The sequence below is a fragment of the Suillus paluster genome (assembly GCF_016628075.1).
Source record: "Suillus paluster strain FC165 chromosome Unknown EDB91scaffold_17, whole genome shotgun sequence".
Classification (NCBI taxonomy): Eukaryota; Fungi; Basidiomycota; class Agaricomycetes; order Boletales; family Suillaceae; genus Suillus; species Suillus paluster.
In genome coordinates this window covers 174,896-201,263 of record NW_024537577.1, presented here as the reverse complement: position 1 = coordinate 201,263, position 26,368 = coordinate 174,896, and the positions used below count along the sequence as shown (strand labels likewise).

The following is a 26,368-nucleotide window of genomic DNA, read 5'->3' as shown; positions in this document are numbered from 1 at the left end:
TGTTGGAGACATCATTGAGGTGATCATCGGGTACGACATACTGTAAATTCTAGTAGAATATGTGGGGTCAGATGCAGTTGAACAATCTGAAATATGCTCACTGTTAGGTACCATGCCAACTCAGGAAGCAGAGGGGTCGGGGCTTGGCTTCAGCTCTTGCGCTGTGCCCTTAGCCGAGTACGTGCCCCGAATTTGGAGCGGGTCCGACGTGTCATGAATGTTACCAACTGCATCTAAATTTCGATTATCGAACCCTAAATCACCTATCCGATAAGATTAGATTAGATAAGATCCCTGATAAGATTAGATTAGATCCCTGATAAGATAAGATGGATAACCGATTAACGATCACTATCTTTACATCACATCTATACTAAGTCGACGTCATCCATCTATATCCGTAACCCTAGACATCCGACATCATCATATCCTTAGAAGTCCTACGATTAGGCAACCGGCTACATCATAAGCATCTACACGCCTCTATGATTGAACCATAACCGAGAGTCCCTTACGAGTCATCTCTCGAAGAGTTATCATCCTTTCACATCGCAGACCTTCACTTCCCACACATGACATGTTAAGAGTTACCTCTGTCATTCACCGAACCCCTTACATAAGAACCTGTTGCACAGTCACAGCTAAACCCTGAACCCTTATCACAGAAGCACCACTCATAGAGAAACATGCTCATTACCGAAGACCCTGGAGAACCCTAGATCCGATCGCACCCGATACATCTCCAGATCCTATCTCTTATTGAGATCCTTAATCACCGCTCGAGACTTCTTGTCACAGAACTCTCTCACCCTTCTTCATCTCCGCTTACCCTGAATAGAAGCAGCACCCTGAGAACCCTGCTTAATTACCGATACCCCTATAAACCCTTTATCCTTTCCTGTAGTTGATTGGTTGATAAGACGCCCTATACCCTAGGCGCAATGTTATGATCTTATATAGATATATCACTACCTTTCATACTCAGATATCTCCGCCTAGAGAGTAGTATATAGTTTAGGTCGTAGTCAGTAGTACTCCTTAGACTTAACCTCTTCGTTCCTACCCAGTGTAGACTCAGACGTTCACTCTCAATAACATCTCTTGCTCTTATCTTGACGAGTCCTAGTGGTTGTGTTAGGCCTTTACCATTTGGTGAACGCTGATCATAACACGACGATAGGACAAGTGGACCACTTTGGTCCGCTTTGAGGGTCGGGGAGTGAGAGCTACTAGCGGCAGGCCGACTAGGAGTGGAGTGGAGAAGGCGGGGAGTGATGCGGAGGATGAGTAGGAGCAGGGGGAATGTTTGGTAGGGGTGGGGAAGGTGGAGGATAATGTGGAGGGAGAAGGGAGAATATTTGATAGGGGCGGAGTATAAGGGAAAGACTTAGAGCACGGCTCTAAGTCAGAGCGGAGGGTTGGAGGTGACAACAAGTTGAGACTTGTGTCCAGAGGAGGCAAGGTCCTACTGAGAATTCTCACAAGATGTAACTGCGAGAAGACAAGTAATATTAAGACTGAGGAAAAGTATCTAAGTACAGGATATGTTATATACTTCTATGTATGAGGCAGTGATCAGGATAACTATGTAGTAAAGCTATGTACCAAGGATATAGTTTGTCAGTACTTTACATAGGCGCAGACATAAGTTGGAGCGGATATCAATATGTATGCATTGGATCAGTGATCGAGCGGTAATAGGAATTACCAGTCATCCGGAAGTAAGGGTCTATGTACCAAAGGGGGAAGTATATATCTAAAAGGGGAAAGAGGTCCAGTTGAATGGAGAGGTTATGGAAGGGGACCGGTTGAGCAGTTGAGCGGAAGCATAGGGGTGGAATGTGGATTTGTGATTGGATGGAGTGGAGGATGGATGGAGCGGAGGGGGTCGGAAAGCAGAGCGGATATCAATATCGGAGCGGTCGGATCAGGTATATGACACTCACCCTGAGTACATGAGGAATTTTCATCAGTTTGTACAGTAGTGTACCCCATTCAAATTACTGACCAGCGTCTTGTAACACCTGGAGGGCAATTTCTGCGACTTCCTCTGGTAGAAGATTGAGGATGGGTGTTTGAATCATTGTGGTTATAACCTGTTAAATAGGTTGATAGTCTTCCATAGGGATCCATAGGGGTATGGGTAACCCCTGTGGGTCATGGGTAGGGGTACTTGAGGGTATGAGTATGGGTAGTGGCTTTGCAACCCATGGACCCCTGGACCAATGATGGGACCCTTGGACCATTGACAGGTCCCTTTATTATCAACAACTGTACAGTACCAAACTAGCCACACCGAAGAATTAATCTACAAATATAATTTACTACTAGAGCCACACTTCTCCCGTCATCAAAGGATGTTACCTAAAAGAACCACGTGACCCACTGAGAAGGTGCTGGCTATGGCCGCAGAAGGCCAAGCCAAACGGAAAGCCACCGATAAGGCCCCCAATGCAACACCAGCATCGAAATGGCCCAAAACAATGGCATCCACGTAACCGACTAACAATAGTCCCAACAGTCCATCATCCACTTGGAGTATCTATCAAGCTACTGTGAGGACTGAAGAAGAAGAAGAAGAAGAAGAAGAAGAAGAAGAAGAGGCAGCTCACCGAGATGCAGAGACCATCATATTGGATTCTGATGCTGATACCCAAGCTGCAGAGAGTTCTAAAGAAGATCCATCAGAATCATCGGATGCCAAGCTAAGTAGGTACTTACAAAATATACGAGCCAATGCTAACATTAGATGTAGCAAGACTCATGAAAGATTGGACATTGCCGATCTACGTGTTTTTTGAACCAACACCAGCAAATGAATACCATGACAAGCGCCAATGCCATGTCTTCAAATGTGTTGCATACGGCTGCAAGCATCATATCCAACGGTACCTGGACAAAAAAGATGCCAAATCAACCGGCAATATGAGAAAACACATGAAAAGTTGTTGGGGAGAGGCAGCCTTACAAGCTGCGATGGAGTTAGGTAACACCACGGCTGCTTGAGATGGTCCTATCAAGAGTCTACTTGGAACCAGATCAATTAAAACTTCATTTGAGCGGAAAGGAAAGGGAAAAGTTACCTATTCACATCGTCAGCACACCCGTGCTGAGACCAGGTTCGTTTGAAGTAAGCACACTCAATGAGACACCACTGATTGTACACAACCAGGGCGGAGGTTGTCCGTTGGGTGTCTGAGAGTCTAAGACCTTTTGAAATGGTCAATGATCAAGGGTTTCAAAATTTAATGAAGACTGGGCGGCCAGAATACTATTTACCATCCCTGTCCACTGTCGCACATGACGTGAAACAAGTTTTTGTAAAGACACGTAAACGCATTGCGACTATGTTACAGGTAAATTAAAGTTAGCATGCGGTGACACAAACTAACTAAGAAACTCACCAGAATTATGAGGGCAAGCTGAATTTTGCGACTGATGCTTGGACATCCCCAAATCATAGAGCATATGTAGCCTTGTCAGTCCATCTAGAGCATGAAGGTCAGCCTCTAGCAATGATCCTTGATATCCTTGAAGTTGCCAAGGTAAACAAAACTTACCATCAATGGAAATCACGCTAATGAGCACACTAAACAGTCACACACTGGTGCTAAAAGAAGGAACAATTACTGTATAATTTCGACCTTAGGTTCGTCACACTGTAGCTAGCTTGACAAACCAAACCTATTTTTTGTGACAGTCACAGCTGTTTTCGGGTTGACGAACCTAATTTTGTGACATAACACATGATATGTTTGTTTTGAGATATGTTTTTTTTTGAAAACATTCACCTAACCACCTTTTTCCACTTCTTATTGTCCATTTTGGGCTATACTCTGTGTAGAAAGTACATATATTATCCTACTGAGCATGTATATATGAACTTTATGAACTTATTGTAAGTCTATCACAGCTGCCCTCGAGAGATGAACCTGTCACGAAGCCATTAGGTAATGCAGTGCAGAAACTCCCATAAACCTAAGGTTGAAATTATACAGTATCTTCCATTTTTCAAGGTCTGGCTTAGGGAGACTAGGGTCGTTATCTCCTAATAAGTTGATTAAGTATGACAGATCAGTCTGGTCTCTGAAGATCATACCATTGTGCAAATTTCGACAACATTGCCCTCTACAGTTTTCAGTTTCCAGTACATATGCCTCTTGAGTGCTCCCCCAGCCCAAGCACACTTAGACTTCTGTCAAACTCAGCATCCAATGATGATGTTCTCCAGACAATGAATGATGAGATGCAAACAACCAAAGTGTTGGTCCATTGTGCATGGGCTGTCCTTCAGAAGCTTCAATTGGAAACCACAGCAATACCACTTACCGAGTCTGAGCCAATCCGAGTATACAGAATACTGGATGCAATGTTACAGGGGGCACTTGAAGTTTGTACCTGTGATATACATTATACTGCATCTGCCATCATTGTGGTGCATAAAAAGGGGAAACATCCAACACCTCTACATCAGAGTTAACAGAGTTTGGGCATGATTGGCCAGTACATCAGGAAAATGTGGTAAGGCTATATAGCCACCCATAGCGCTATAGACTGCTATACAGACTCCATAGCCCTATAGCTCGTATAGCCAAGTGCCCAATTGTGCAGGCTTACTACACCAGTGTATAGTGCTATATAGCTCTATTAAAGTTGCTATAGCTGGGTGGAACATACCACAACTATTGTAGCTATTATAGCTCAAAACACAAAGCAAAAATTTCTCTTAATAGCTGTTTGTTGCCATGATAGTGTTCTCAAAATTAAAAAAAAGCGAAAATTCCAAATTATATTTCAACTACTACAATACATGTAAACTAATAACTACAAAACAGGCAAAAATGCGAAAATTACAGGAGGAAGAGGCAAGAGAACTAGAAGGAAGAATCAGAGAGGAAAGATGAATACAAAAAAAAGAAAGACTTACCAAATAGTGAAAATTCTTGAGGGAAGAGGAGGGAAGGGAGCTAGAAGGAGAGGATCAGACAGGAGGAAGTGAGAGTCAGAGAAAAGACTTGCCAAATGGTCAAAAATGCGAAAATAGTTGGGGGGAGGAGGAGCAGGAGGGAAGAGAGCTAGAAGGAGAGGGTTAGAAAAAGATTAGTCAAATAGTCAAAAATGCGAAAATTATGGAGGGAGACTTACCAGAGTTCAAAGCACCAGCACCAGTACCAGCACCAACAACATCAACACCAAGAGAAGGATAGAGAAGCAAGAAGAAGAGAAGAGAGGCAAAAACTCGAAAATTGTAAGAAAAATATGGAAGATAATCTAATGAGGGGGCAGTGGGGGGGGGAAGGAAAGAATGGGAAAAGACTTGTTGGTTGACCGCATTTTTGCTTACATAAGCAGTGCCAAACAAAGCCACAACACAAGACTTGGTGAATTTTCGAGTTTTTGGTTAATAGGACTAGGATTATGACAGTAAGAAAAAGACAATGAAATTGACTGTTAGCATTAGGATTTTGAATACACATAAGGTGAATTTTCGCATTTTTGCTTACATAAATAAGGTGTACCTTAACACTTTTGAACCCTTCAATTCCAAGTATTTTCCTTATAACTCACTAAGATCTTGACCTATTGAAGTCATTAGACTATGGATAGACTTCCCTTGACAAGGACTACAACTTTGATTTAATCGAAAAAAGTTCCCATGATCAAGTTGCTTTCTTGAACCCTTCAATTTCGAGTATTTTCCTTATAACTCACTAGGATCTTAACCTATTGAAGTCATAAGACTATGGATAGACTTCCCTAGACAAGGACTACAACTTTGGGTTTCATCGAAAAAAGTTCCCACGGTCTACTGGGGTCTATAGTTGTTGAAATGTTTTACTTCTAAATACACTTACCAAACTTTATGGTAATATATAGACTTTCATGATGTCTATACTGGTTTATAGTGCTGTGATAGCTTGCCATAGACTGTATAGAGCTGTGGTGTGCTATCGGGGCTATATAGAGGATGGTCCTCTATATAGAGATATAGTTTTTCCTGATGTAGTACTTGTTATTGTGGCCTTGTATTTAATCCACTGTATTCACAGTGCTGTTGCTCACATTAGCCAAGTTAAGGAGGCCTATAGATCCAATGAGACTCCACAATCTTCTATATTTACCCCAATTTACAAAATATCCCAAGTGGTTGCAGATGATCTGCCTGTGACTTGAAGGCCATTGTTCTGGAAAGAGATGCACTCCAGTGCCTTGCCTTGTACTTTTCAGGATGCTCAACCAATGACCATTTAGATACTTGAATGAGATGGTCAGAGGTGTGTTGTGAGCAGAGCCTGGCAATCAAAATGTGGATCAAAAGACTCCCCACATCCTCAAACACTGCTGCAGGCTGCGCATATTCTTTGAAGATCCATTTTGCATAAGCACCCTGAAGGCAAGTTATGTCCATCAGCTGTCAAGTTGTTGTGGCTCTCTGGCTGATTATTCTCCAGTACTTCCAGGCAGCAACACTCAACATAGTTAAGCATGATACTGATATTCCTCAAGAATCCATGGACACCCTGTGTCATATCCCATACCTCTGGATCCGGAACCCCTCCACTAAAGTCCGGTTTTCCATCCTGTTATTTTGCCCAGCACTCCGCCTTCATCTCCATACTCACCCCTATCTCCTTTTAGAATAGTTATTGCTCCGGCTACTGGTTATGTCCTTTCTGCTATGCTTACTGATCTGTCCATTCTTACTTCATTTCCAACCTCACTGCTTTGATCTGTTATGCACTTACTAATAGACTTTCCACATGCTTCATACTTGATCCATTATGCACCTACTAATAGACTTTCCACATGCTTCGTACATAGCCCTTATTTTGCTGACTGATTTACTTACATGATACCTACAGTATATAAGCTCCTGTAATACTCCGGAACTCCTCAGTTTGAATATCATCTTAGTTCTGCTCATTCCTGCATCTCTGGACTTGAGTCTCATCTCTTGTCTACCTCCGAGTCTTAGGGGTTAAACCTTAGGACTAATTCTCCGGCTCTACCTTAGGATAGTCGCAACTCTGCTCTGTTTCTACTCCAGACTTGTCCATAGTAGTCTTACTCTGTTCTCTCATAGTCTTCCAGAGTTCCGCTGAACTCCCCCAACATCTGACCTCCGGACTTCCCTTCTGCCCCCCAGAAATTAAGGGCATGTACTCGGGTAAGGGGTGCAGCGCACAAGCTGAAGCTGAAGCCCTTTGAGTAATCTCCCCCTTGAGCATGACCTTAACACCCTGGGTGACTGTATTGATACTCCTGAAAATGGAATGATGCTTCAAGCTATGTTACACTTCACATTTGACAATTTTGAATGTTTTCTCTTAGAAGTATAATGCCCAGTGTAAGGGTTAATGTTAAGAAAGTACAGTGCACCAACAAGCAGGTTGGAGTCACTTAAATTCATTTTGCAAGTGTAAAGTTCTTATTGGTGCAAAGTATGAGTCCACAACATTCCATGACCTGTTGTAACTCACTAATCTACTGAATTGTCAGTGATCTATGAATTATGCAAGGCCTTGACTCACTCATTTATGGTGTTCATATTGTTGATATTTCTAAGTCATGAGGCCTGAGCTGCTGTGCAATGATTATGGTGATTGGAACTTGGCACTCAAGAGGTGTGTAAGTAATACATTTTTCAGGGAGATGCTGGCTAACTTGTTTGAATCAATTTTTCTGTATTGGCAGAACAAGGCTCAAATATTTGAATGGTTTTGGCTGGCTGTTGACAAGTGTTGACGTGATTAGTGATTCAGTGTTGTAAACTTGTAATGCTGTTTGACCAGAAGTCAAACCAAGTAGTGTTTGAAAGTCCAGTTGCCAGAATGAAAAAACTGGCAACTGAACTGGACTGTCAATGGTTGCAACCAGACCAAGGTTGTGGTTGCCTTACATTTTGCTAAACTCTGGTTTTGATTGCCTGACATTGACCAGAAATTCAAGACTGATAAAAAACTGGTTGTGACTGGTCACAAGTGAAACTGGTTGCACAATGATACAACAAACTTCTAATTCTAAGATATGTAAGGAAAGCAAACTACACAGTGACCATCTTGTCCTCACTATGACTCCACTCAACCATATCCTTGTCAAGGGACAGAAGTTCTTTGAATTCCTCCAGTGAGACCTCCTGTGTAGTGAAAGAGTTGGAAGCAGCCCTATCCACAATGGAATCTTGCCATGTATGCTTGAGGATCTGGAGTTGCTCAAATTTGTCTGAACCAAGTCTTGAGCAGTGATCTGTTGCAATCTCTGCGCCCACTGAAAACAGTTGTTCACATGGGACTGAAGATGCTGGTATTGCACAAACATCCATCACGATTCTCACAAGGGTAGGATAGATAGATGAATGTTTCTGCGTGATATGAGATAAAAATATGTTGGAACATATTAGATAGACTCACCAACCACCACTGAATGATGTCTGTCTCTTTTGTAACATCCTCTGGCATATCCTTGAGGTAATGATGAAGCTCAGCTTCCCATCCAGTGTTGTGCTTGTAGACTGCCTGCTGAACTAACATGTGGCGATGGCGATCATATTTGGACTCCATGGTTTTGACAGTTGAGACTGTTGAGTCATAGTCGATGGTGTTGGCGGTGGCACATCCTGAGTCTACAAGTGCTTTATGTGTAGTCCAATACTCCTCCATAGTCTTTTCAACTACCTTGAGAGCTTCATCATACCAATTTTTGGCATTCAGATCCCAACAGCTCGTTCCTTGGCTTGTTCTTCAGGACCACCCCATGTCATTGTGATGTACGCGAGTTTGTAGTATGGGTGTAGTACTGCACATTTAATTAATCAAAAATACAATACAATATGATAGACATACCAAGTGCAAGAATATAGACAGGTTTGTTGTCAAATTTGCTATAATACTTTCCAATCTTTGCGAGACCCTGCTGGATAGCCTCCTTGTACAGCATGAACCATAAATTTTCACTCTTCAATTCCCAAGCCATCTGTAGCTAGGGAACTGCATGGGTATGGGTATACCTGTGCGGGTGCAGGGTATGGGTACATGCGGGGTACGGGTATGGGTCTAGTGTTGCAATACCTGTACCCGTACCCTCATGCCAGGCTAAGGTTAAAACGGTAGGGTAAGTGTGGTACTGGAATGACGAGGCGACCAAGGGCTTTCCAACGCATCTGGAATTGTAGAAATCGGTGCAGGAACAAGCAAGATGTGGTCAAAAGCAGAATAAAGGGCCAGAACTGAGGGGGAGAACACAATGCAGGTGTACTGCACAGCAAGCGCGATGTGCGGTAGGGTAAGTGTGGTATTGGAATGACGAGGTGAATGAGGGCTTTCTAACATATCCGGAATCAAGGGAAACGGCACAGGTACGGGTGAGATATGAGCTAGATATGACTCTGATAAGGTTGCAAGGAGGGGAAGATGAAATACGCACTGTGAGAGGAGAACTGCACTGATCGTGTCGAGTAAGGGCTTGAAATGATGCTGACGAATGGGGCTTTCGAACACTAGCAAACGCTTAATGGTGTGCACAGCGAATCCTATGGTAGTGCACTGTTAGTCTGAATCTCCTCCTGGAAATGGGAGACTGGACTTAGAAGCTCAGTAAGCTAGTACATTGGTTATCTCATACTAGGTATAATTCATAGAGACCCGTGGGTATACCCTCCATGGGTCGTACCCCAGGTCTGTTATGCAGGTACCTGTTGAAAACCCATACCTGCTGCAGGGGTATGGGTATATCTCAGGGTGCGGGTATGGGTTTGACTACTGACACCCAGGGGTATACCCATGCAGTTCCATATCTGTAGCTCCTCCATAGCAGGTATTGCATGCCATAGTGTTGGTTGTTGCTCAGAGGAGAAGTATTGTTGAATATCATTAGCATCCTAAAAATGTCAGTCAAAATTACCGAAGAGAGACTAGTTGTGACCTACTGAGATTATGATTTGTGTATCGTTCACATGCTCCCAGTCTGATGCCTTGAGAGCAAATGTGGTCCATGGGATGTGCTTCATGACCTGTCCATGGTGTTGAATGGATGTGATCGGCCCAAAAGGCTTGTCAGCGGAGGAGATGAAGAGATTGATAGCCTGTCGTAGGCAATAGGTGTGTCCAAGCATCCCATGAGCAGTTCCCCAGCATACATTACTGTGGAGAGGGATTTTGGGTGGTGTCGGGATCCCACACTTGACTTGCAAGGTCTCAAAATATTTGATGCATTGACCTGAGGACTAAATCTGTAAGATATGTTAGATGATAGAACTTATGGGCAGCAGTGAAAATGTACCTTAATGGCAAGTGTACGCACTGCAGCTATGACATCAAGCAAGTCTCCAAAAACATGGTTATTAGGGAGCAATGGGTCAAACTCCCATATTGCAGTTGTAGTCTCAACATTGGCAATGTGTGTGATAACTGACATAACATCAGTGACAGCAAGGTTGACCATGTGGGCAAGACAGGGGAGATGCTGTTGAGTGGCATCAAAGTTGTATATATGGTGGCGGTGAAGTAGTGTCTCGATGATGTCACAAATGGTGTCATTGTTGCTAGTATTGTCAGCAGGAATACAGAAAAGCTATTGCAGAACTCAGCACACAAAAATTGAGACCTGGATGGTAGAGTACATACCTGGCTTGATTGCCCTTGGATAATTCCTGCATGCTCATACAATCCGAAAAGATACGATGCAAGATTGTGCCCACTGTGCGCTCTGAATATACCTCTGAAAGCGATGACTTGTGAAACAAGTGTCCATGTACCATAGGCATCATTAGCCTCAATCCAGTGAGCTGTTAAGCCTAAAAATGCAGCCTTTGTCTGATCAACAGACCACAAGTCTGTAGTTGTTGAAATAAGGCTGGTTGTTGTAGCCTGTAAACATTTTGTAAGATATTTCAGAGGAATATGGAGCAGTACTAGTACTCACCTGCATTTGGATTTTGGGACCCTCGATGAATTCAATGAATGTGTTGTGGGTGTAAGCCAACACATCATGAGTTGAAAGTATGTCCGCCAGTATAGCATTTGGCCACATTGCCACCAAACAATTTCTAAATGTGGGTTTGTCAGCCACTACAAGGCTCTGCACAACAACACTGTTTCAGCATTTTCCCAATCTCATGTATCATCAATATCATCACTCACCTGGTCGTTGCAGACCACAAATTCAGCAACTGTGCGCAGCACATCCTCCCTTGAATACTCTTTGTTTTGCAACTTCTGGAACATCTGGCCTAGATTTTGTTGGACATCCTTCCCTTGTTTCTTCCTATTCACTTGCAACTTCACTATATCACGTGGTATTGCATGGTGATTTTCCTTCAGGCCCAGTTCTTTGCATTTGCTCTTGTATACCTCATAGTGGCTTTGGATGTGTTGCCGACACAAAGAATTACTTCCGACATGGAATGCCTTGTGTTTTCCATGCTTTGCAACAAAAGCTGTATCATCTCTACAGGTGCAATGTAAGTACTTGTCAATATTAGTATTCAATCTGATATACTGACTTGCATGCATTGCACCAGTGCCCCTTCAATGTTTCTACATTTCCATTAGTCTGGCAAAACTTCACCATACAACAATCTAAGAACACAGTGAGTAAATCAGCTGTACTTTGTTTGTTTGTTTTCAGCACATTGGGTAGAGTAGTGTGGTGCTGTTCCTGCAAGCCATCGCTGTCCTGCTATCCAGTGATGTTGAGCTGACATCCAATACACAGATGTCAATGATACAAGTCATGATTACCTCTTTGTCTTCAGCATCCTCAATGAGAGGCTCAATTTCTATTACTTCTTCACTGGCCTTGCTCTCATGGACAACCTTGTCAATAGTGTTTTGACATGCACACTTAGATTTTGCAGGACCTGGAGGTTTCTTTTTCGAAGTATGTTTTGGTTCAGCCTCACTCTTGCTGGTTTCTGATTCGCTATTGCTTGATACAGCTTTCCATTTGCAATTCTTCCCTTTTGGTGACACTTGCTTTGTCTTTGGAGGCTGTGAGTGCTTGGCTTTGGCAGATGTCATTGCAACAACTTTTTCCATGGGTTGTCACATGTGGGTTGACTTCATGGTCAAGTTAAAGAGAAGATTGAGGCAGTGGGGAGATGTAAAGTATTGATTAGTTGGTAGTGTCTTACAGTATTATTAAAATACAACAATGTGTAGAACATGTTCCTCTATGACAAAGTCTAGACCAGTTACAACCAGTCCTGCCAGTGGACTGGTTTTTGAAAGACCAGTTGCAACCTACTGCAGTGTGGTCCAGCAACTGAAGGCAACCAGTTTTTGAGAGTTCAGTCCAGTCTTGTGGAACTACAATTAAAATTAGGTCCGGTCCAGGTTGTGGTGATCACAGGTGAGCAGGAACGGGGTAAGAGCTGATAAGAGAATGTATTATCTCAGTATCTGTTAGAAACTCGTAGCACAGCTATAGTACCTGATAAGAGAATGTATTCTACGTCTTGTTAGCGCTTTGTATAATAAGGGAAAATATAACAGCTTACATCTCAGTATCTGTTAGAAACCGAGATGCCCAAATGCCAGACTCGTAGCTTTATACATAGTTAGTATGGATACGCTAAATAACAGATGTCATAGAAATAAAGTAGTCCAATAATGACGAGCCTTGGCTGACATCATTGCGTCACCTCATCGTTCAGCTTGGTTGCACTTGTTATGTCTCACTCTGACATCGCTAACTTCCTCTTCGATTTGTCTTCAGTTCCTCCTGATTTATCAGAGCTCAACACAGGTCCAGTTGTGCCAAAAATGGCCAAAAAAACTGGACTGGACCAGATTTTAAAACACTATGCACATCTTATTTCACCGATTTTCATGGTGTCTACATGCCACAGTATGTGTGGGTTTTTGTTAGGAATTTCCATATACTCATGCCCTCAAAAGGATGTCTCGGACACATGATGTGCATTGACTCAGACATGTCCCTTGTTGGTTTGAGAATTTACAGCAAGTCTGCTTTCAGGATCACTCCAAACATAGAATGGTGCTTCCACACCCCAAATTTATTGTTGTTCATGATGCTGTTGCCCATGTCCTGCACCTCAGTGGTGTGGGAGAAATTCTGGACAGGGTTTATGATAGGTACTTTAATGAAGGTCCTTTGGTGTGGTTGGGACATATCTCTAGTTGAATGAAGACCTTGCTTCCAGACTCGTGTTGATGGAGCTGACATCAAGCAACTACCAGTTACCAATGATCCATCTAGGTCTGACTGACGGGTGACAACTTATTGTTCATACATTACAGTCTATAAGTTACTGTTAGTTATTTCCCCCTATCCATTTGATTTTGGGCTGGATCCTCCTTAGCATGTTTCACTCTAAACTTCCACCCATTAATTGCTCACAATGCCAATGAAGATCTCCGTCTTCACATACACACCAGATCACATACAAGCAGCTCACCATCTATCAGAATATCTCTCACAGCTTGGACATTCTCATTCATATATTGGAGGTTATGCATAGTCAGTGCTGGGAAGCCTGAGACCGACCCAGATATGATACAATCTTTGATTCTGGCTGACATGATCTGACTCCCATTTCTTTAGCACGATATCAACGTCCTGATCAAGCTGAAGGGCGGCATGAATATTTTGATGCTGAGGGAAACATTGTTCCAAATAGACAGTCACTTCGCACATGCTGTTTTATCGTTGTACTTCATGCAGGTGAGTCCTAAGAGTCCCCTTTGGTAGTTCCTTTACATTAGAACAATTTTAGGAACCAATTGATTCCGAGGAGGATGTGGTTAAATAGCTTGAAGCAAGGAAATGTTTGTATTGAGACACTGGCAGCAGGGGGACTTGGACTGCCGACAATGCCAGCACCCCTCTTGATGGTGGAGCTTGCTCCAGTGTGTGCATCATTTTCTCTTGCATATAATCAGCAGACTCACTTTCATGAAAGCACCTATCCATCCTAATCCTGATGAAACTCAAGTGGTGGGTTCAAATTTGTACATCAACTTGCCCCCAAACCATGAGCAAGGCTGGCTCAGACAAGTAGGTGATTGATTTTCTCATCTATTGGATGTCTGAAAACAGCATGAACATTGATTTCGAAGTGTACGATGGAACTACGAAAGACGTGGTGCTAAACTTGGTTAGACAGTTCCACAATCTGCTTCGAGATGAGGAGGAATTAGTGGGTGTCTTGAGGAGCATTGTTGATGACGACGACTGGAATTTGCTGTAGAGTCAAGATGAGGTAGAATCAATTGGTACATCAGTGCACAAGGCAGATCACTCTGGGGGATGGTGCTAGGTGAGACACGTGCAGGCGAGGGACAAGCTTAGAGTGGTTTGACTTGACCAACTGCAAACCACAAGTGCGGAACTCCAACCAACATCTTTGAAGTAGACAGTGAGCTGTCTGTTCTGTAACACCACATCATAGGTCTCCTGATTGCTGCAAGGTCATGTTATGATCAGAAAGCTACCTACTATTACTAGCGATCCAGTGTTGCTGGTTGAAAGGGTCGCATCACCTGCGTCCAGGGCCAGCCCGTGAAAGACCAAGTGTGAAATGTAGAACTTGATGTCATGCCATGTGCATGCGGCAACTGGATGTGTGCTCCAATGTGATTTTAAGACCGAAAAGGAAATGTGAGGGGTTGTGCCCCGGATCTATGTGGAACACCAGGCTGCAGTCAAACAATTTTGAAATATGGAATGTGAATGACACATGATTCATGAGCAATCCATGCAGCAGCCTTGCACAGCACAGAAAGTTCTAAGCTCGATGATTTATTGCTTCGTGGGTTACCATACAGTAGTTGGACGCAATTCGAATCTTGTTTTTCAGCCACAGTCCATGTTGTACTAGTACATTCATGACTCGAGTCTTCACTGGATGGAAATGATTACGCATAAGCGTAGCAATGATAAGCTTCATCTCGGCCAATCTGACGGGCAAGATGGTATTTTCTGCGGTTGTATTGTAGTGGGAAAGCCTATAGTTGAGCTGAGGATGTTAGTAAATGATGTGTGAAGGTAGAGAAGAAACGACTAGTAGCACTGTCTTCCTTCTATCAGTGGTCTGCCTGAGGGGTGTGGAGGACCGAGGTGCTTACAAGAATTCATATTCAATAGTGGTACTCAAGATAAAAATTAGAAATGTTTGAAAGCTTGCTAAACTTTGACTAAGGCTTTCAACTCGTGGCTAAGCAGCTTCCAACATTTCAGCCGATGGGACTGTGATTGAAGCTCAGGCCGGCATTGCTGGTGGAGTTTCAAACAACCATGCCTCCTTCTCGTCAATGTGTCCGCTGTTCTGCATGGTTGAAAGCTAACCCTCTAGTGCGCTGCTTGAGGTCGATGGACGACGAAGGTCCAAACACTCGCGGATCGGCCAAACCCCCTCCAGAACAGCATGTACCCTGCCTGACTATCCAGTGGCAGAGCAACCGCGCTCTCACTGACATCCTCGTCAACCATCTCACCACGCACCCTGCCGATTGCAGAGTGCTTTTCTACTCTGACGGCAAGAAAGTGATGTCCGCCGTCGATGATGGTGCCTTGGGCTCAGACAAGGGGCAGGTATACAGTACCCTGGCCAAACTCATTTTCATCGACCACCCGAGGTACGGTTACGCGTATGCCGTCAACACAAAGAAATTTCATGACGGAGTCTGCAATTGCATCGGAACATAAGTCGTTCCCATTTTTTCTTCTGTTAATAAAAATACTAAAATTTATGTAGTCTTAGGGGGAAATACAAGAAGCTGAAGGCATCTTTTGACAGCACTGGCGCTGGTGTGATGCCTGATGAAGGCATGCAAACGAAAAACCTATTGGGTGAGTCCTCAGTCCTGATTTTTCAGTCCTTGGCTGATGTATTCTGTAGATGCAGCACTTTGAGAGCTCCCATGGTACACAGAACTGGATGCCATTTGGCATGCCAATCCGTCCATGGCCACGAAAACCCACTCATCAAGACCTGGTGTTGATCACGCCGGCGCGTTATATTCCCTGGTTCGACCACGTGCTGGGGCTGGTCCCCCCATGCAGGTTGATGCCAGTGCTGGTCCCCCCATGCAGTTTAACGCCGCCCCTCAATGGTCTCGCACCTCCAACCCTCAGCCACCTCCTCATGTATATCCCCCGCATGATACCCATCCTTCCAGCACTCCGCCCTCGCATTACAGCCAGCACTACTATCCGCCAGCAATGCCTTATGCTGGGGGTTCACGTGGTGATCCTTCCATCGATCCAACGCTGCAACAACCTGCTCCTGCTCCCACATTACCTTACGCTGCCCCCTTGCCCTCTGCTGCCCCCTATGCTGCCCCCTTGCCCTCCGCTACCCCCTTGCCCTCCGCTGTCCCCTTGCCCTCCACTGTCCCCTTGCCCTCCGCTGTCCCTTTGCCCTCCGCTGCCTCCTTACCCTCTGCTGCCCCCTACACTCGGTCCCCTCAAATTCATCTTCCTGGCCTTCCGGCATCAGATGACGACATGGACATGGACTTTCAAGGCACCAGTGGCCCATTGGATGCCCCCCTCGGAGACACCTTACATCACCTCGAAGGTGACGAGAGGGCCGATAGCTCTTCCAAAGTCACTGGGAAGAAGCGACAACTTCCTTCGTCGCTGTCTCCCCCTCCCGACGCTCCCGAACCTTTCAACGTGCCAGCAGCATCCCCATCGTCTGTCTACAACAGCCGCTCGGCATTTGGCCCGAAGAAGCCACCAAGCCACGGTAGACATCGCAGGCTGCCATTGGAGATCTCTTTCAGCATGTCAGCGCCTTCGTCCATGACACACAATACTAGCTCATCGTCGGACTACCTGATGTCCTCGACCCCCCAGACTTCACTTCCAAACAGCGCCGGCGGCTCGAAGAAGAAGAAAGCAAAGTCAGATGTGATGCAGCAGGTTAACGAGGTGAAGGATGAGATAGCGTCTATGCAATCCGACGCGATGTCACGCCACGATCACAAACACCAACGCTTCCTCGTGAAGCTCAAGGCGAAGACTGAACACAGCCGCGACATCAAGAAGTATGAGTGGCTTCACGCCACCCGCAAGCACGAGACCTTCCAGGCTACCATCAGCCATCAGCATCTGCAGGAGTCGAAGGATAGCGAGATCCGCCTTCGCGAGACTGACATCCGAGTCTACGAAGCACATTCATTGGTGCTTGACAAGGAGGCGGAGACTCTTCGACTCAAGATCCAGTTTCAGCAAATGATGCAGGCGAGCAAGGGCCCAGCATCAGATGGAGTTGAGTGAGCTCTCGTCGTCGTCGTCTCGTTGCCATCTCATTCTCGTCATCATCTCGCCATCTCGTCGTCTTATTTGCTGTTGTTGTTTCCACTGGACATATGTGTTTTCAGTTTTGTTGCTACCTTTTGTAATTGAGTACATAGCTATATACATTTGTTGTACAAGTGTTTTGTTAGTATTACATGTTCAAAAAAGCATTAATCATCCTTCCCTATGGTGTGCATCTGAGTGAGGACTGTTAAAGAGCTCATCCATCAACTTTGCACGAGCAGCTTGACCAGGAGTGCCATCATATGTCCTGTCACCAACTACTTCTTCACCATCTGGACCCTCAATCTCTTGATCCATGAAATCTTCCCCCTCCGTACGAGCCCACTTTAGAGAACTCTCGTATGTTCCGTCCTCCTTGCAACGCTTGATTTCGAAGCGAATGATCATGTTGTGCAGGATGATGCAACACTTGATCCACTGCACAGAAAACTCGATGTCTTTCTCAGCCTGAATTCTGAACCGTAGCTCTCGAAGGGACTGGAACCGTCCCTTCAAAACAGCAAACATGTGTTCAACACGAACACGAATCTACATAAATGAGAATCAATCAAAAACCACTTAAAAAAAAAACATACCTTAGAGAGGTGATAATTGAATGTCTTCTGGTCCCTTGTCAGCCGTCCATTGCGAGGCTTCTTGAAAGGGGCGATACACCATGGTTCCAATGGATAAGCACTGTCTGCCCAAACCCAATGACCATTAGGCAGAAGATCGGTGTGCTCGTCATAGAGGAAAGTGGATCGAAAAGCGAATGCATCATGGACACTCCCGGGATGACCAAGAGAGTAATCAACAATCAGGAGGTTATGGGGCAGGATGACTGCCTAGAATTAAATTAATTTTTGCACATGAAGATGAAGAACAAAAATGTTACATGACAGCCAAGGGAATAATTGGACTTCCTATCATAAAATGTCTCACCATAATAACCAGGTTTTGTGAACAGATTCACAGTCGAACCATCAATGGCTAGAAAGCCACCTTTCCACTCTGGACAAGTACGTGACTCGGCAAATTTGCGAGCCAGGTCAGCATCCTCAGAATTACCTGCTGGGAAGCAGATAAACTTATCATGGGCATCAAGCACTGCAATCATCACACGATTAGTGCAATTAACTACAGACCCGACACTCACGCCTGCCCATTGAGCAACATCCTCGAGTGAAATGGAATTGCCATAGTGGCCTGCCCGATTCAGAAAGATGGTGAGCTGGATGGAGACAGGGAGCTGAGGATTGTTGGACTGGTTCTTGAAGATAAGGTGATTAGATATACAATCGAGGATGTCATCGAAGATCTCTGGGTTGACACGAAATTTCTGCCGAAACAAGTGAGGGCGGTGTTCCTCATGATGAACCAGCATGTGAAGTTGAGATGCTCGTGGAGGAGGCTCGTCTGGCTTGTGGAGTACACGAGCCCTCATAACCTCGTCACAAAGAGCATCAATGGTGTCTTGGAGCCTGTTGAAAGGCAAAGCAACGTCATCGGAAGATACAGAACTGGTATCAGAAGAATCTGAAATCGCTGTGATAGGGGAGGTGGGGGACATGGGGGAAGGAGAGCTAAAAGACAGACTGATTGAAACATCATCGTCTGAAGGAGTAGTAGAAAGTGAGTCCTCGGAGCTGGAATCACTCTCAAAGTCTGACCAGTCCTCTAGGATATCCTGGTATTGTAACTTGGCCGAAGAAAGTGCGGCCTGATCCACAATATCCAGGAGGTCTTTACGTGTGGATGGACGAGGCATGGTGGGGGCTACAGTGGGTGTGGGATCAAAACTCCTATCTGTTTGGTGCATATGTGACACAGTTTTCAATGGAGTTTAAAATTTCGGAAAGTTCCGAGGCTTCATCTTGCAACTGAGCACACTGTTGTTGTTGTTGTTGTTGTTGTTGTTGTTGTTGTTGTTGTTGTTGTTGTTGTTGTTGTTGTTGTTGTTGTTGTTGTTGTTGTTGTTGTTGTTGTTGTTGTCATTGTCGTTGTCGTTGTCGACCTCACCCTCAAACCTCAATGCTCATCCACAGCGCCGAGAAGGATATCATCAAATTTCCGGGTGTCATCCACCCGAGGTAAGTAATTTTTGCGTCTCTTGCAAGTTGCAGCTAACATTCACCCTTATCTTACAGGAAATCTATTCTAATCCAGATCCCACACGCATCCCACCTGACCAGCGGCGCCTCGTCTTTACCGGCAAATGGATTATCTACCTTCCACCTCCTTATCTGTCTCCACGGAGGCACGCACGTCTTCGTTAAGACCCTCACGTTGGAGATGGAGTCATCGGACACCATCGACAACATGAAGGTGAAGATCCAGGACAAGGAGGGCATCCCAACTGACCAGCAGCGTCTTACCTTCGCTGGAAAGCAGCTCGAAGATGGCCGTACTCTCAGCGACTACAACATCCAGAAGGAGTCCACCCTTCACTTGATCTTGCGTCTCCGTGGAGGCATGCAGATCTTCCTCCCAACACTTTTCCTCCCCCCCCCAGCTGCTCAGCATCCCCCCCTCCTCCCCTCGGCACTTATTTTGGACCCTCCCACGCTCCCTACCTACAGCTGATTTCATTCCCGTGGGCCTTGTTTTTTTACAATTTTTATTAATGCTTTCATTTGAAATACAAGTATGTTGAACCGCTACTCTACCACTTTCCCCTATGTACATAGCACGCTTTGAAAATCACAAGTGTCGTTTTAAAGTCCGACTACATGCCGATGTGTGCCGAGCATATTTCTCTCGGACTTGCGCGCGTTCATTCAAACTTTTAGCGGGGAGTTGAAGGGAGTTGAACGCAGTTTAGCGAGCTTTCAAGAATTTCAAAATTTATTTTGAGTACCACTAATATTCAGCTTTGTCAGACTCTCTAAGTTCCGATTCCGGATTCCGGAGGCTCAATTTCCACATTAATGTCTGTCGGGTCAGGAACGCTCAGTGAACGTTCTGGTTCAACGTTAAAACGTTGAACACTTGGCAGGAACTTACAACAAACTTCAACTTGACTTCAACCACTTGAATAATACTTTCCAGTAACTGGTAAATATGCGGCACTGTACTTCAGTTGTATGCAACCTTATGCAACCAGGATATATAATCGAGGCTAATTGGTCGACCAACGACCACAGTGCGCACAGTTAAAATTGGGCCCAGGGAAATTTGGGTCGAATAAAGGTATTGTGACGTACCTCGTGGAAGTTCCAGCGCATCTTTGATTGATTGGTGTGCTCGCCACGTTGCACCTCTGCCAACCATGTACCAAACAACATATAATTTCATCCCTACTTCACCTAATATGACCCAGACTACGTTTAATCTTTTCAAAAGCGCCCATGCCAAGTGCGATGCCCCTTATAAATGCCCCGCGACTCGTCATTCAACTATATTCCCGTCCCCTTGCACATCAACTCAACGTCTTCACTTTGATGACAGTCCCGCAACGCACGATCGCAGACTTGATTCATCGAGAGCCACGGTGGTGGAATAATCGTGGTACGAGCTTCGTTAAATCGAAAGAAATAATGTGCTTCACGATGTCGGCGCTCAGGCATCCTGATTTTAAATATCTGTTTGATATTACCACTTTTATCATCAACGCTTAATGGCCTTGATTCTTCGATGATAAACGGTCAGTCGTGGACATTTGCTATCGTGATCGTGGATGGTTGACTCACGTTATCTTAGGTCTGCAGATCTTGCCCGGATGGCAAGCATACTTTGATACTCCTCAGGGCATGAACTTGGGTACGCAGTTGCTCGCTCTGCCATAACAATTATATTCACGGTCGTTAGGACTCGTAAATTCCGCCTCTGGCATTGGCATCCTCAGTGTAGGTTGTAGCAGTGGGTTCGAATTACTACCAAGCTCAGGTTGGCCCCTAGGGGACTCCATTTTCTCCTTATGCGTCCGACCTACTAGGAAGACGAGCGACTATGTTCATCGGGGCGATCATCATACTAGCTGGTGTTCTCACGCAAGCATCAGCCACGACTATGCAAGTTTTCCTTGGTGGTCGTGCGCTGAGTAAGATGCACATTCAAGGGATCATCCATATGCTCATCTCCTTTTCCTCAGGTGGCTTCGGGATAGCTTTCACCGTCAATGCCGCTCCCTTACTCATTAGCGAACTTAGCTATCCAACGCATGTGCGTCCAATCACCCTGTCGTTCATTCATCGCCTTTAATCTCAGTTAAGCGCGGAAAAATGACCTCTCTGTACAATTCGATGTGGTATTCTGGCAGCATCATCTGTATGTGACATCCAGTACCACAAGTTTGGCTTCTTACATGTACGGAAGCGGCTTGGATCTGCCTGGGCGCTTATGATGATGCAGGGATGTCGCCATGGTCATGGAGGATCCCTACATTTTTTCAAGCGGTCATTCCTGTCATTCAAATGGTGCTAATATGGTAGGACTGTTGGTTCATGCCCTACTTCAATGCCTTTTCATCGTGTTTAGGTTCATCCCGGAGAGTCCTCGATTTCTAATGGCTAAAGGCCTGGTGAGCATTCATGAAGAAATTATCTATCAATTCATTCCTGGAACGTTTTTCTGTTTTTCCCAGGAATCGCAAGCTGCGCGTGTCCTCGCTCGCTACCATGCGAACGGGGGAGACGAACGCGACCCTTTAGTAGTGTTTGAGATGGCCCAAATCCGACATGCCTTGAATGTCGAACGAGAGCTCGCCTCCGGTAAATCCTACCTGAGGTGCTTCTCAACTCCAGGGAACAGACAGCGCATGTTTACCATTATATGGATTGCAATATTCTCGCAGTGGAGGTTTGATCAGCTTCATTCTGCTTCATTCGCGGGGACTGATGGTCGTTTCAGCGGCAATGGTTTAGTCTCATATTACATCAACACAGTCCTGAATGGGGTGTACGTTTTGTTTTCCAGAACGTCAGAACGGCACATAACCTGATACTTTCAACAGCGGGATAACCACGACCAGAACGAAAGCAGCTATTAACGGCAGTCTGCAGGTTCATCCATGGTTTCTCAGAAGAAGAACCCCAAATTAATGTATTTCGTACGTCCAGATTTTCAATTTAGCTAGTGCGCTATTGGGTACGATGCTGGCGGACAAGTTGGGGAGAAGGAAACTTTTCTTGATTTCAAACATTGGCATGCTGATCGGTCAGTACTATTCTGTGATGCTGATTCGAAGGTTTACCATCTGGTCAGCCTTCTCCATGTGGACAGTTACGACTGCGCTTTTCAGCCAGGGCGGGCATGTGGCAGCCGCGAGAGGCATGTTCGAAACCTTGCATATACGCTGACGCAACTGATTATCAAGCTCGTACAGCTACCGTGCCGCTCATTTTTATATACTATTTTTTCTACGACTTCGCTTATACGTCGATGCTCGTGCTGTACACGCTCGAGATTCTGCCATATAACATTCGTGCCAAGGGGCTTGCGATCATGGTAGGTTGCTTTTGTCGTGTCTCTGAATACTGTTCTAACTGCATGCACAGAGCTTCTTCGTCTATTCAACTAATGCCTTTAACTCGCTAGTCAATCCATGGGCGCTGAATACCATGGGGTGGAAATACGTGAGTCGTCAGATCTCGTTCTTGTCATCAATCTAGAATTTTTTCCCCTACAGTACATCTTTTACTGTGGATTGCTCACCTTCGAACTATTATTCGTGATAGTGTATATTGTCGAGACGAGAGGTAAATGCCGTTTATTTTCTTTGTCGAGCTCTCATGGACTATTTTTTCCAGGTCGCACTCTTGAAGAAACCGCTACCTGGTTTGACAACGTCAAAGTCCGTCGGGGTATCATGGAACGGAGTGGTGAAGTTGCCATGACTTTAGCCAGAATGTCGCCACCGCTATACCCTGGACTTCAGGAAGGCCGTGGAGTAGTGGAGAGCCTCAGTTCTCCTTCGCAAACACATCTCGAATCGCAGTCTGAAGAGTCCGCCGAAGTCACGACCTCCGTTCACGAACATTGTATGTATTAGAAGCGCTCGAAATGCTACAGAGTTGTATGTACTATGGATAGCTGTTCGGAGTTCTCAAGCAGAGAAGGTCTTTTGTCAGGTTTCAACGTTTATTTTATCGATATGTTGTACAGTAATATACTTATGGAACATGGATGGTCGTGCTCGCTCTCAATTCCCACCTCTGTCTACCAACATGCTCCAAGTTGGTTTATTCGGCAACTTTGTTTCCCTGCGTCAATGGGTTGCGGGCATTATTACATCCGCAAGCGTCCCACCCGCATCGATGAAGGCGGCTATTTATTGGGCGCTAGCGTTCCGGCTCGTGGGAGCATTGAAAAATTCTCTTTCAGTTTCATGTTGCGACTTGGACGGCGTAACGGGATGCACTGGGCGCATTCCTATGGTTGCTATCTTTTTGGTTTTTCGTACGCCCCTGGAATCACGCTGCTCAGTTGTTGTTTCACTACTTTGCTGAAATTTCTTCTCTTCATATCTTTGCACAAAGCAGCGTTCATGCGGTTACACAGGTATAGAGGCGGCTGTGCAAATCGATACCACACGATGCATACGTTTGATTTTGTACCTAGTACGTTTTGTACCGGTTTTCATCAGAGTCGCATTGCCCTCACCATATTTTGTTTGGCATCCTTGTGAAATTATAACCAGATGAATGAGCAGGAGGAGTCCAGATTGGACAGGTGAGTTATTTGTTTGCTCCGTTTGCACCTCCCCCATTATTAAAGAAGGAACGACTAGGTCTAGTTGCGGGAGACTACCCCTATTTTCACGCCTGACTTTTTGGGTCCATGCTGATAGAATGCGACTTTGTCGTGTGCCCCTGAGTGCTTCATGGGCCTAGACCAACGTGCTCCGGAGAGACTACCGACGCTTATTGAGACGGTAGGCTTTATCAGTGGTCTGAAAGGTTAGACAATGGCATCAAGGGCCACTTGCTGAGATCACGAATAGTACTTCGACCTTCAGCGACATTCAAACGATCCGTGCGTGCGGCCGCTTTGCATTTTCGCAACAAAAACACTCACCTCGGCCCGTCGCTGGAGGAACGTATGTCGTCCCTATGATGCTCATTTCGAGTATAAAAGCACTAAATGGTGGGATATCGTCAGTCATCCACCAAGTTCGCCACTTCCTCACTCCCATGATCTCACACCCATGACCGTAGTCTCAAATGATCCCATTTAGTTGTGTATCATGCATGTTTCATGATGCTATTCTATAGGCTACTCTACTACCAGCCTGTGCATGTGCACTGGCGGGCATACTACTGCTTATAAGGTTTAATACTTTTACACTGTCAGATTTGAGAAACGAGGAGAAAGAGACTTTGATACTAGTCCGAAACAAAAAAAAAACAAAGTACGGATGATTGTAGCAGAAGCCATAAGGTGCATGTAAAAGAAACCTTAGGCAGCAGTGAGTGCGGATCAACCAATTCAGATGTCGTGGGAAATGTCACGGGAGCAGGTACGAGTACGCCGAAACAATGACTTCGTTGGAACGACCGTTGTAGTGCGAAGTCAAGAGGTTTCCACCGCCGCTATTCCTAGCTTCCGCAAGTAAGAGGACCAGGTGCTGCAACACACTGATAATTATCCAATCGTAGCCGATGCCATCGATGAAGTTTTCGAGGTCTCTCGGCGATCAAGTATGTTGTGATGCACGACGTTACCTTGTTCTTCCCTAAGATTTGGGAGCCGAGGTACTTAAGTACTTAATGGTCACTCTGGCACTGAAATCCATTGGCAGTTGCCGAAATCGCGAACAGTAAGTACTTTAGCTAGTGGTGTTCAATTTGATATTCAATCAAGGGCCCGCAGCGTGGACGTATGTGTACGTTCTACCTTCGGCATCACAGCGACGCTCATTTTTAGTGATACACGCACTGAGAGGTAGTGCCTATATGTAGTGTGTACGCCATTGCCAGTCGTTTACCGAATTCGTCACACCCATCCTCTAACGGTATGACCCTAGTCTCAAATGATTTCAGCTGGTGGTCATTCGTTAACGCGAGTTGCATTGCTAGCTATTTCGTAGGTTCGTGGAGAGCTAGCCGGATAATGACAATAGTGTTCCGATCTAACCTTGGCTGCGGTCTCGTAGTTGCTGCCTCTGCTGGGGTGGTGTATGATTGGGGTGAGCAGGGTAGCATTAATTAAAGAACTGCTGACATCCTCATGTTACATACAGCGCTGTCATTCGGACAAGAGGTAGGTTGATGCCATTACCGAGCAGCCATCTCGCTAAGTATGGTTTATAGGTGGAACTGGTCTGGGTGAGCAGAGTCCCACATCAGAAGAACAATGTCAACATACAAACAATTTGCAACAGAACAACGCTGGTCACTTATAACCATTCACTATCTCAGCGTATGTAGCTCTATTATAAGCGTGGTTAGTCAGTTGTACTAACTTGAAAATATTCTAGGTGCGCTATAGTGGAATATTAACTGCTGTGTATTTTTGGAAGGCTAATAAATTTGCGTTGTGCTAATCAGCCGTCTCTCACTCATTTTCCGCTGAAGTTCTTTTTTTACTTCAATATCAGTTATTTGTCTCCAACGATCCCAGCGGTATGTCGATCTGTCGTTGACTTTTACCTATTGTTCATCAATGCTATAGGACACGCACTCCCTGGAAACTCAGATTGATATTGGTTTTTTTTCTTCCTCGCCCAGATATTTGTGCTGGGACCACGATTGATCCTTGGTATTCGGGAATATCACACTAAGCTCGTGGCCAACTCCGATGCAGCAACCAGCATGACTTCATTTGCTTTCCAGGAGCGCGTGCATGTGTCCACTAGCCGCAGTGTGTAGTACTCTGCAGGGAGCGGGAGTTTTTTCCGTTCGAATTTCCGTGTGTTGCAGGTCAATGCGCCAACCATGGTATATATATATATCTTTTCTTTCTCACTCACGTTCATTACTTTGAACGTACTTTATATTTAGTAACTATATGGACGATACACTCGTTTTTCTTCTTTCCCAGTCTCTTACATTCGACTCGGGATACGATACCCACACTCCTTACTGACACACTGCACAGCACAAGAGCGTTCTTTCTCTGTAGTGTCTTTTAGTCCACTCAGTTGAAGACAATTTCAACGCCA

At 45.1% G+C, this 26,368-nt stretch overlaps 7 protein-coding genes across 7 annotated transcripts; 5 read left to right on the top strand and 2 right to left on the bottom strand.

Annotated features, from left to right (window-relative positions):
• Window positions 1-2,763: 2,763 nt before the first annotated feature.
• Window positions 2,764-3,581, top strand: EDB91DRAFT_1236585 (uncharacterized protein; the record flags this gene model as incomplete). Its single annotated transcript, XM_041321478.1, has 4 exons — window positions 2,764-2,986; window positions 3,008-3,123; window positions 3,255-3,356; window positions 3,408-3,581. 4 exons carry the CDS (start codon window positions 2,764-2,766, stop codon window positions 3,579-3,581), a joined length of 615 nt encoding a protein of 204 aa, XP_041178695.1.
• Window positions 3,582-4,770: 1,189 nt separating this feature from the next.
• Window positions 4,771-5,593, bottom strand: EDB91DRAFT_1335653 (uncharacterized protein; the record flags this gene model as incomplete). The annotated part of the gene is made up of 4 exons (XM_041325503.1): window positions 4,771-4,875; window positions 4,929-5,075; window positions 5,146-5,238; window positions 5,569-5,593. The coding sequence occupies 4 exons, from the start codon at window positions 5,591-5,593 to the stop codon at window positions 4,802-4,804; spliced, it is 339 nt and encodes a 112-aa protein (XP_041178694.1). The 3' UTR covers window positions 4,771-4,801.
• Window positions 5,594-11,246: 5,653 nt separating this feature from the next.
• On the bottom strand, window positions 11,247-11,432 carry EDB91DRAFT_1026314 (uncharacterized protein; the record flags this gene model as incomplete). Its single annotated transcript, XM_041312641.1, has 1 exon — window positions 11,247-11,432. A coding segment is annotated over one exon (186 nt), but the record flags the coding sequence as incomplete, so codon positions are not given.
• Window positions 11,433-15,255: 3,823 nt separating this feature from the next.
• On the top strand, window positions 15,256-17,244 carry EDB91DRAFT_1246888 (uncharacterized protein; the record flags this gene model as incomplete). Its single annotated transcript, XM_041322725.1, has 3 exons — window positions 15,256-15,596; window positions 15,716-15,810; window positions 15,875-17,244. The coding sequence occupies 3 exons, from the start codon at window positions 15,256-15,258 to the stop codon at window positions 17,242-17,244; spliced, it is 1,806 nt and encodes a 601-aa protein (XP_041178692.1).
• Window positions 17,245-19,299: 2,055 nt separating this feature from the next.
• On the top strand, window positions 19,300-19,851 carry EDB91DRAFT_1273473 (ubiquitin-related domain-containing protein; the record flags this gene model as incomplete). Its single annotated transcript, XM_041324614.1, has 2 exons — window positions 19,300-19,358; window positions 19,416-19,851. The coding sequence occupies 2 exons, from the start codon at window positions 19,300-19,302 to the stop codon at window positions 19,849-19,851; spliced, it is 495 nt and encodes a 164-aa protein (XP_041178691.1).
• Window positions 19,852-20,524: 673 nt separating this feature from the next.
• EDB91DRAFT_1124164 (uncharacterized protein) lies at window positions 20,525-23,402 on the top strand. The gene is made up of 18 exons (XM_041318349.1): window positions 20,525-20,775; window positions 20,831-20,911; window positions 20,968-21,027; window positions 21,076-21,113; window positions 21,166-21,307; window positions 21,359-21,429; window positions 21,480-21,534; window positions 21,583-21,694; window positions 21,745-21,787; window positions 21,851-22,065; window positions 22,117-22,164; window positions 22,220-22,268; window positions 22,326-22,422; window positions 22,471-22,536; window positions 22,592-22,713; window positions 22,764-22,841; window positions 22,895-22,964; window positions 23,016-23,402. Exons 1-18 carry the CDS (start codon window positions 20,616-20,618, stop codon window positions 23,255-23,257), a joined length of 1,749 nt encoding a protein of 582 aa, XP_041178690.1. The 5' UTR covers window positions 20,525-20,615; the 3' UTR covers window positions 23,258-23,402.
• A 1,345-nt stretch (window positions 23,403-24,747) lies between these two features.
• Window positions 24,748-25,626, top strand: EDB91DRAFT_1124159 (uncharacterized protein). The gene is made up of 5 exons (XM_041318348.1): window positions 24,748-25,024; window positions 25,078-25,393; window positions 25,448-25,467; window positions 25,518-25,532; window positions 25,589-25,626. The coding sequence occupies exons 2-5, from the start codon at window positions 25,222-25,224 to the stop codon at window positions 25,607-25,609; spliced, it is 228 nt and encodes a 75-aa protein (XP_041178689.1). The 5' UTR covers window positions 24,748-25,024; window positions 25,078-25,221; the 3' UTR covers window positions 25,610-25,626.
• Window positions 25,627-26,368: the final 742 nt, after the last annotated feature.